Source organism: Arachis duranensis, chromosome 6, assembly GCF_000817695.3.
Source record: "Arachis duranensis cultivar V14167 chromosome 6, aradu.V14167.gnm2.J7QH, whole genome shotgun sequence".
NCBI classification, from domain to species: Eukaryota; Viridiplantae; Streptophyta; class Magnoliopsida; order Fabales; family Fabaceae; genus Arachis; species Arachis duranensis.
This window is the reverse complement of record NC_029777.3, coordinates 93412665-93422906: the sequence shown is the minus strand read 5'-3', so window position 1 is coordinate 93422906 and position 10242 is coordinate 93412665. Positions and strand designations below refer to the sequence as shown.

General features: G+C 34.8%; 1 protein-coding gene across 1 annotated transcript; it reads left to right on the top strand.

The window, feature by feature from the left end:
- Positions 1–1805: 1805 nt before the first annotated feature.
- LOC107494706 (long chain base biosynthesis protein 2a) lies at positions 1806–9415 on the top strand. Its single transcript, XM_016115743.3, has 13 exons — positions 1806–2212; positions 2752–2840; positions 2990–3135; positions 3220–3344; positions 3434–3527; positions 4016–4179; positions 4486–4647; positions 5769–5895; positions 6016–6182; positions 6309–6416; positions 6705–6792; positions 8687–8983; positions 9129–9415. The coding sequence occupies exons 1-13, from the start codon at positions 2021–2023 to the stop codon at positions 9413–9415; spliced, it is 2046 nt and encodes a 681-aa protein (XP_015971229.2). The 5' UTR covers positions 1806–2020.
- Positions 9416–10242: the final 827 nt, after the last annotated feature.

The window sequence follows — 10242 nt, the reverse complement described above, 5'->3', positions numbered from 1 at the left end:
CCTTAACGATCGAAAAAAAGTAAATACTCAATCTGATCTTTATCTATTTTTACGAAGGATAAAGCGTCTAGAACACTCGATTCTCAACCTTTTCATTTTAGAATAATATGACTTATCTGTTAAAAAATTCATTAAATAGTAATGAAAATTAGTTTTGTGGGAGTTCTATTTGTAATTTGTGGAGATTTTAAACTCCCACAAATTATTAGTAAATTTATTTTTAAAAAATTCTTTTACCAGTGGTGGTTAAGTGAAGAAAGACCGTTGCCGAAAATGATGTTGTAGGAAAAAAAGTAATTGTAGCACTAAAACCTTTTAAAGGGAACAAAATAGCATCGAACAAGAAATGAAATAGGATAACATTAATATTGATGATATTTGTATTGATGATGATGATAGTAGAAGAGATAACAATAGTGATAAAATATGGTTACACAATACAAATAATAGAGATAAAAGTGATTATGACAAGGATGAAGAAGGTGGTGGCAGTAGTGGTCATAGTTGGTTATATTATTGAGAAGAACTTTGTGAGAGGTTTAAAACCCTCACAAATTATAAATAAAACCCACAAAACTAATTTTTGTTATTATTTAACTGATTTTTTAACAAAGGAACCATATTATCTTAAAATGAAAAAATTGAAGGCCAAAGTGTCCTTTTTTTTTGGACAAGGGGCGCCTTATCTTTCATGAAGATGGAAAAGGGTTGGGTTGAGTCTTTACTCATTGAAAGATGACAATCTGCCTCTTATCCTTCGTTTTCATTAAACGCAGTCCCTTATGTGAAAATTTTCGCAAAGGATTCATCAGTCTTACGTGAATGATAAGAATTTGACTAGAACTGTTTTAACTTCTGCATAATTATCAAAGTAATGTCTCAATCAAATAGTTATCATTTTTCTGTAACGTTATTTTAATGACTGTATAAGCAATAAACAGTCACAGTCCTATGGTTATCATCCATGTAGAATAGGTGAAGGTTAAATTATACAAACTAACATCACATGTAAGCATTGTCCGTCACTTTTTTTTTTGGAGATTTTCATACAAGAGCTCATATGTCTAACAACAGAGCGAAAGAATAGGAGTGAATTGTCATTTTTCAATCGTTAAGACTACGTTTGTTTACAGAGATAGGATACTGAGACAGAGACACCGACACACAAAATCGTGTTCGACAGAAGAGACATGAATAGAGACAAAGTGTCCAAAAATACTGAATTAGTGTATTTTTTATCCATCTTGATAAGAAAGATATTGAGATACTAAAAAGGGACAAAACTTATTTTTTATTTTTTCTTTCATTATTCTTATTATTTTTTCATAATGATATTTTTTATTATTATATTTTTCATCTTAAATTTTTTGAATGAAAAAAATGAGAATAAATTAAATTTTCATAATTTGTTCTAATTTATCACCAAATAGAATATAAATTTATTCTTTATGTCTTGTTCTCAATATCTTGTCTTATCCTATTCTTAGAAACAAACGCAGTATAAAACATGAATGATCTAAATTAAAAAAATAAAGACCGAAAAATTTTTTTACCCAAATATTTTTTATTTTTTATTACGTTTTAAACATTTTTCATTATAAAAAATGGATAATACTTTAATCAGCATATTAAAAAACCGAAGGTTATTTTGAAAGTTTCCTGCACTTAAATTTGAAAATATGAAAATCTTTTTTATTTAGATGAAAAACCAAGTTGTTTATTACTTTATTTATCTTCCACTGAAATTAACCGGTCAAATGGAGTTGCTAGAAAAAATAAAAAAAGAAAAGAAATCCGCGAAAGACAACTAAACAAGCTGGGGAGCGAGAGCTGGTTTGGATTTGATTTTTCCATTTGTCACTTTTCATTCATTCATTCATTCATTCATACTACACACAAACGAAAAAACAGATCCTTCCTTCCTCTCTCACCTTATTCTTCTTCTTCTTCTTCCTTCTCTCCCTTCAGAGATACACACTGATAGATCTGATAGGATTGGAATTTTGATAAAGAAAGAAAGATGATAGCGATTCCGTACCTGACCGCTCTAACCACATACTTCAGCTATGGCCTTCTCTTCGCTTTCGGTCAATTCAGAGATTTCTTCCGCAAACTCATTGATTGGTCCAAAGCTAACACCCTTCAAGGTTACGCTCCGATCTGCTTAGGCCTCGAGGATTTCTATATCCGCCGTTTGTACCTCCGTATTCAGGTTCCATTCTCTTCGTTCCATTTCTCATTAAACTTGAAATGAAATTCAACAGTTATTATTATTCAGAAGACTCTAATTTACAGAAACTTATCTTTTTGTTTGTGTGCCTAATCGATTCTAGACGTGGATCCAGAATTTTAGGCAATTCAATGAATTATTGTATTCATGCATTGAAATTCAGATACATAATGATAAGATAAAGATGCAATGACATGGGTTAACTTATCTCACTCACCGATCCGTTATATTTGGGCAAAAATAAAACTAGAATGTTATAAATGACAAAAGCCTATTGCCTACTAATATTGGTAAAGGGGTAGCATGTGTCCCCACTCCTTCAAAGTGAATCTTTGTCCTCTTCTTTACGTGTGCTTGAATTAGTTTACTTTGTGTCCAAGGTAGCTAGCTACTAGTATAAATGTATAGCCTCATTGAGACAACATTTTAATCATTACCATTAATCAAACATGACTTTAACATCCGATCTTTTTTTTCAATTAAAATATTAAGTAGATATTCCTGCATTTCTCTTTTTGCAGGACTGCTTCGGAAGACCAATATCAAGTGCCCCTGATGCTTGGTTTGATGTAGTTGAACGCTACTCGAATGACAATAACAAGACACTGAAGTATAACTCCTTAGTTTAGTTTTCTGGCCTGTGATTATATTTTCCGGGATTTTGGGGGTTCTTGAAATATTCGAATTTTCCTTGTGCAAGTCTCTAATTATAGAGTTATTGCTTGAGTAATTTATGTGGCTCCTGTTTCTCCTGAGCAGACGGACTACAAAAGTAAGTAGATGTCTCAACTTGGGATCATACAATTATCTTGGTTTTGCTGCCGCAGATGAATACTGCACACCTCGAGTTATTGAGACATTGAAGAAGTATTCACCGAGCACTTGCAGCAGCCGTGTAGATGGAGGTTAAGTATATCATTTTGTGTATTACCTATTAAATTAAATTTTCTATGTTCATTTATGGATGCTCCTTGTGGCTTCTACAATAGGCACAACTGTACTTCACAATGAATTGGAGAAATATGTTGCAAGCTTTGTTCGAAAGCCAGCTGCTATAGTTTTTGGTATGGGCTATGTGACAAACTCTGCTATTCTTCCAGTGCTGATGGGAAAGGTCTGTTACAAATATCTAGTGATTCTGCCTTGGTGAGAGATTCTAATTGTAGTTGCATGATCATTTGTTGGTATATCTATACTTTACAGGGATGTTTGATTATCAGTGATTCGTTGAACCACAATTCAATTGTTAATGGTGCACGAGGGTCCGGAGCAACCATTCGTGTTTTTCAACACAACAGTGAGTATCTTTGCTGCATACTATAATATAAAAGATGAATTTGTCATTGAGAATTTAGGTTTTCAGGTTCTCAATTAAACCATTCATAAACTTTTTCTTAGGGGGCAAAAAAATTAATCTATACTGTTAGAGTCTCTCTTTTTTGTTTTTTAACAACACAGGTCTTAGTGTCAGGTATTTGGTAAGAGATGATGTTGGCTACTATTCTGTGTTATATAATTACTATTTGACAATATATATTTAGGTTAATAAAATTCCATATTTGACAAATTGTTTCTGCTGACAGGAAAAAAAGAAAAAAGGAAAGAGTAAACTGTAGCTTACTGATCTGTTTAGTTATGTATCTTGAAAATGTAGTGTGTTTCACTTGGATACCAAGTTACCTCTTTTTGTCCTTTTGTTTCTTTGCTGTTCTTTAGTTAATGTTATGGTGTCTCCACTGGTCACAGCATTTTTCATTTACTTTCTCTTGGCTGTCTTGCCTGCAGTTCCATCACATCTTGAGGAAGTACTTAGAGAACAAATTGCTGATGGACAGCCAAGGACTCACAGGCCTTGGAAGAAGATAATTGTCATTGTGGAGGGAATATACAGTATGGAAGGAGAGCTCTGCAAGCTTCCAGAGATCATAGCTGTATGCAAAAAATATAAGGTTGGTTACTGAAATCTAATATACAAATTACACAGTTTGAATCCTTATCATATTATGATTATATAAAGATATAGAGATGATGTATCCTGGAGCCTTTCCATGTGAACTATTGTAATTGTTTATATAAACCCTTGTTCCACCTATAAACTGATAAAAGGATAGTGTTTCACCTGAGTGATCTTGGATTGTGTCCATAACCATTGGTGGATATTTGCCAAGGTGGTGTTGTGTTACTTGACGTTATCAAGTTTTATTCTTTGGTTTAGTTTCATTTATTCGTTTCTGCATACTCGAACTGTTGTTTAGGCCTACACATACTTGGATGAAGCACACAGCATTGGAGCAGTGGGCAAAACAGGAAGAGGGGTTTGCGAGCTATTAGGTGTGGATACTGCTGATATTGACATCATGATGGGGACCTTTACCAAATCATTTGGATCATGTGGAGGTTACATTGCAGGATCTGAGGTATGTTCTTTTTATTTTTTATTTTTTAAAAAAAATATCTTGACTCTGAATTCAGTGATTAACAACCAGGAAGTGAGCTACAGAAATCTGTTGTAAGAGATTTTGATTTGTTCCCCCATATTGACTATTTATTTTGTTTTATCGTTGGTGTGTAATGCAAATTGGTTTGGCATAGCTAAACAATTCTACATATGCCATTATGTGAGGTACAAAGAGGTGATGGAATGGCAACTAGGTTGATGTTTCCCATGTTTAGTATACAGTGTGTGCATGTACGTATGTTGCATATTACAACTAGGTAAATAATCTCAATAGCCCCTTAATTATTAGAAAGATTTCATATTGGAAAACCTATGCACTAAAAGCCCAGTCCCAGAGATCCAAAGGACGATGTGATATCCACCTAGCGATTGTAAGTCCTGATTATTGGTAGATTCTATGTTTGTGCTCTTTCTTCTCCGTCATCCGATTTCATTGAATGGGAAGGCTGGCTATCCTTGTCTACTATCAGTCAAGTGAGTGCTTTACTAATAGCTATTGTTGCTCGTGTTAGTTAACTGGGCCAGAGGCCTGAATCTCTTATAATCTATATCAAGAAAAGATGTTTTCTTTCTGCTTTTACCAGCTGAGAAGGGGAATTCTCAATGGTTTTCAGAATAAATTAGATACTAAGACTAATAATGTTTAGGTATGAAAGAAGTTCATGTTTGTGAATCTGCTTGCATTGTATGTTAGCTTATTGTGGGTTAAATGTTAAATGTATTAGTGTCACTTGTTCTCCACTTCAATGTTGCGCAGCACATTGTAATGCACAATGCATATGATACTGCAGACCTTGTTGGAACAGTGCACTTTGCATGAAAAAATAAATAGTAAGATAATGGAAGTACTTATGGTACATAACCGATGAGAGAACTTGCATTTTTGTTTCATGTGGCTGAAATAATCTAGTATTGCATCTAGTTATGATATTTGATCTACTTGTAGAACACCTTTGGTCCACATTAGGAAGTTCTTTATTTTGGATTGTTGCTTCATGTTTTTCTGTCTGGAATGCATCTGAGAATTGTTGAACCTTGCTGGTGCATAATTTAATATGTTGGTCTGTTGGATCTATTCAGGACCTTATAAAATACTTGAAGTACACTTGCCCTGCTCATCTTTATGCAACTTCTGTTTCGCCACCAGCTGCACAACAAATAATATCGTCCATAAGAGTTATCCTTGGAGAGGATGGTTCCAATAGAGGTTTGGCTAGCATTTGTGCTTTTTTCCTGTCTTTTTGCTAGCACTGCATCTGTGCTAGATATATACATACATACATACATCTTCTCACTTCATATTGAAGCAGAGTTGTTTGCCATACAGGTGCCCAGAAACTTGCAAAAATTAGAGAAAATAGCAACTTTTTCAGGTCAGAACTGCAGAAGATGGGATTTGAAGTTCTCGGAGATAATGATTCTCCTGTGATGCCAATAATGCTTTACAATCCTGCGAAAATCCCTGCCTTCTCTAGAGAGTGTCTCAAGCACAATGTAAGACTAACAACTGGCAACTATTTATGCTTCTTGTCAATGTCATGCATCCATGGCACGAATAATTTGTTTTGCTTTTCTTTTTAAGAAATAATGTCCGAAATTGTGGAAATGGTCCTGTTTCAGGTTGCTGTTGTGACAGTGGCGTTTCCAGCAACACCACTGTTACTTGCCAGAGCACGCATATGCATATCTGCTTCTCATTCAAGGGAAGACCTTGTGAAAGCCTTGCAGGTACATATTTTTACCTTCATTCGATTGTTAATGCTTTAAAAAAGAAATTCAAGTAAAATGTGATGGTTATTTCTTATGATTCTGAACAGTAGCTGTTACTCTGTTTCCCACAACTAAGAAAATGAAACTCTTTTATATTCTACCAGGGTTTCTCCTCCTGAATTTGATATCAAGGATCAATATTTGTGTCTTGTCATTTTACTTGTTGCAATATTTAGTTTGCAAAACTATGTTAGTTGCATTGGGTATTTTATGCTATAACTTATTGGAATTGTTCTCCTTTCTTAGGTTATCAGCAAAGTTGGTGATCTAGTTGGCATAAAAATGTTGAAGATAGTAGGAGTTATAGAAAGCATTTGTGTTTGGATTGTGATTGGTAGGCTATCAAACTAACTAGCATGTTGCTATGTTCTAATCTAGTAAATTTGTTGCCATCTCAAAAAGAGTGAACTATTCTTGGTTTCGCAGATACATGTGAATCTTTTTGTCTCCTATTGGAGGAGAGACTCTCTAATCTGCCTACTCTCTGGTCATATGATAATCTGTATAGTTTATAGCATTAATTTTGTTCTCCCATTTCCATTGGTAATTCGTTTAAAACACATATTTGCTTGGAATTTTAATTAAAAAAAAAATGAGTTTCGAATATGAGCAGTCCCTTTGGAAGTGCATAGGGTGATTGGCCCCTTGCCTACGCTTGACCCAAAAGATTGTTCATCTGTGATATACCCATTTTTGTTATGGAATTAGGTGGTTGTTTTTTCTTCTCCCAAAATGCTTTTAGTGGATTGGCAAGCACTTGTTGATATGAATTATAATTATTTCCTTTGCTGATTTGATGAGGAGGCAACCCATTTATCTAGTCAGCATCCAAATCTGGCATCCTTAAGTGATGGTAATTTATTTAACTGATGGTTATTTATCAGTATATTTCTATGTAATTTACTTGGTATGAGGTGAAACAAAGGTCAGCTACTCAGCTTCATGTTGTCACGAAGGGAAATGTTGATTTTTCAAGCCTCACTACAGTAAAGGGAATTGATGGTTTATAGGTTTTTTATTTAAATAAAAAATGTAAATATTTTCAGGTTTACGTAAAAGTCAGAGAAGTTGCAAACTAACATAGTAACATAATAGGTAGCATTTTGCAATACCTTCTTGTGTTAACACAAAAAAACCACTTCTCAATAAACAATTGGGACTGATAAATAGTGGTCTTCATGGGTAATCCAGTTATCCGACCAAAATTGGCTTGACCCAATTTGACTATATTGCTTTTTTACCCGACTGATAATCCAATGCATTCGGATTGGACCCCCATTATGCCTGACCTTAAATTGGTTTGAGTATTGGTTCTGATATTGTAAAACCGAACCACTTAATTTTCAATTAGGTTTATATTAATTAAAAAAATAAAATATAATAATATATATACAATTTTATTCCCTTCTAACTCAAATTATGATACTTATTTAAGTATAACTTTGAGAATTTATCACTCTTCATTTTATTTTATTACATATTATTTATGTAAATTTTTTCCAATTTTTTAATTTTTTTTAATTTTATTTTCAATAAGATATCTGATTATCCGAACCAATCCAACTTTGGTTTACTTGGTTTGATTTGATTTGGATCCACTCAAAAAAATCTCAGAATTGAACCAATCTGAATCAATTAAAATTTTAATTGATTTGGTTCTCATTATTTCCAAAATCTAGACCAACTTAATCCGTCAATACCTCTATTCGCAAAAGAGTCTAGATTTGTGAAGAGATTTCATTTTGCAATAACAGATTAAGTTTGAGTTTTACTTTTAATGTTAATACTGGGCTAAACTCCAAGAGAGTGTCACGATTTGGGGCCAATATTTGTTGAGTCTAAACCCAAGAGGTTGCAAAACGAGCCTTAATTCTATTTGTAACTTACACTCTAACTTAAACCTTAGTGTAATGGTAGCAGAGCCTTTGTACTGATGGCTTATTTGTTGGCCTCATATAGCGACATCCCAGATTCGATTTTCAACTGTAGCTGGATGTGATAGAACCTATATTGTGTGTGTGAGTGTGATGTACGTGAGTGGGTAATACCTAAAAATGGGGGCTGTCCAATCTATCGACAAAAAAAAACTTAGTGTAATGGCACTTTATTTGTTATTGTGAGTAATCACGTATCGATTTAAAATTTAGCTGAGGTCAAATAATTGACAAAAACCTTTAAAATATTGTGTATAAGTGTATAACGTGGGTGGGTTTGTAATGTGCTTACAGTTAAGAGTTGTCCGAGTTCAACGAGACCAAGGGCATCAACTCCAATGGTGTTCGAAGACCAGGCGGCTAAAGTGGTGGTGCAGAAGTTGAGGGAAGAAGGAGAAGAGAACAGAAGATTAGTAATTTCAGAAGTAATTTTGAATGAGTGGATTAATGGCTCTTCAAAACAAAATCCAGCAAAAGTCGTTACATATCAACCAATTTATGAGGGAATTAAAGGGTTGCAGATTGTGAGGGTTATTATGAAGCAAACTCAGAAAACACAGTTACATGGGGTTAAGAAGAAAAGTTTTATGGGTTGGTCAAGTGTGGCAAAGGGGATAAAAAAAGAAACATCCTGGGTTTGGACCTAGGCCAAACAATAAAAAGGGATCCAATATTATTGAAGTGGATTCCTTGGGCTTGGTCTTTTCAAGCCCTAGAAGTGAGGAACCTTGCATAGGGTCACAATCTGGGTCGGGTCTAGTGGATATGGATAAGGATTCTCGAACTATAAGGGAACAACAGGTGAGCCTGGAGAGAGATGTGCTTGTGTCACCAGAAGGAGAGAACGGCGTGGGAGATCCTCATGGGGCACGAGCTGGCTGGACGGTGGGCAAGAAAGGCTTCGCCGCAGGAGTAAAGGAACAATGTCGGCAAGTCGAAGCTCTTTTTCGGCGCAACTCACTATGCCTCGCGATGATGGAGAGGAAGTTGAGACTGAGATCCGAGCCTACACATTCTCGATAATGTTGGTGAAAGATACGAATGGTGGTTTTGATGCTGGTGGGATAGGGTGAAAGGCACTGTAGACGGTAGGGGTAACTCGGCTGACATTGAGAATGGGGCTGGAATGGAAATTGTTACCACTTACCAGGGGTATTGAACATGAAGAAGAAACGCAGATAGGGGAAAGGATGTCAAAGAAGGGAGGTAAAGTGAATTTGACGTATGTTGAAGACAACCCTGTAAAGGGGGTGGCGGGTGATACTAAGTCGAACAACAATGAAGGAAGCAAAGGTAATGAAGATAGTCAGATTCTAGAGGAGCAAATGCTTGAAAATAGGAAAATTTGGACTTAGTAGTGGAGTCAAGTGCAATACTATACAATAAAAAAGATGATATTATAGCAGCTCTCCAAACTCAGAATGAAGAGATTGTTCAGAAAAAGAGGCTGGCAAAATAGAAAAAGAAAGTAAAATGTTGCAAACTCCCAAAACAAAGTGTGTAATAATATTTTAAAATGATTTTTGGCTCTTAGAATGTTAGGGGTTTGAGGGGTGATGAAAAATTGAGCATGGTGAAAGACCTTAAAAGAAAACATAAACTAAATATGTTAGGTTTGATTGAGACTAAGAGACAGGTAGTGACTAAGTTTGATGTAGCATGTATTTGGGAGAGCAATGATACATGGTGAGAATTTTTTGGGTCGGATGGTGCTTCAGGTGCCTTGATGTTAATTTGGAATAAAATGATGTTTAAAATGAGTAGTTTTCATAAAGGGGAGAGATGGTTGTGTGTTGAAGGGATGTTATCAAAAAATAATTTTAATTGTGCATTTTGTTTAGTGTATGAGA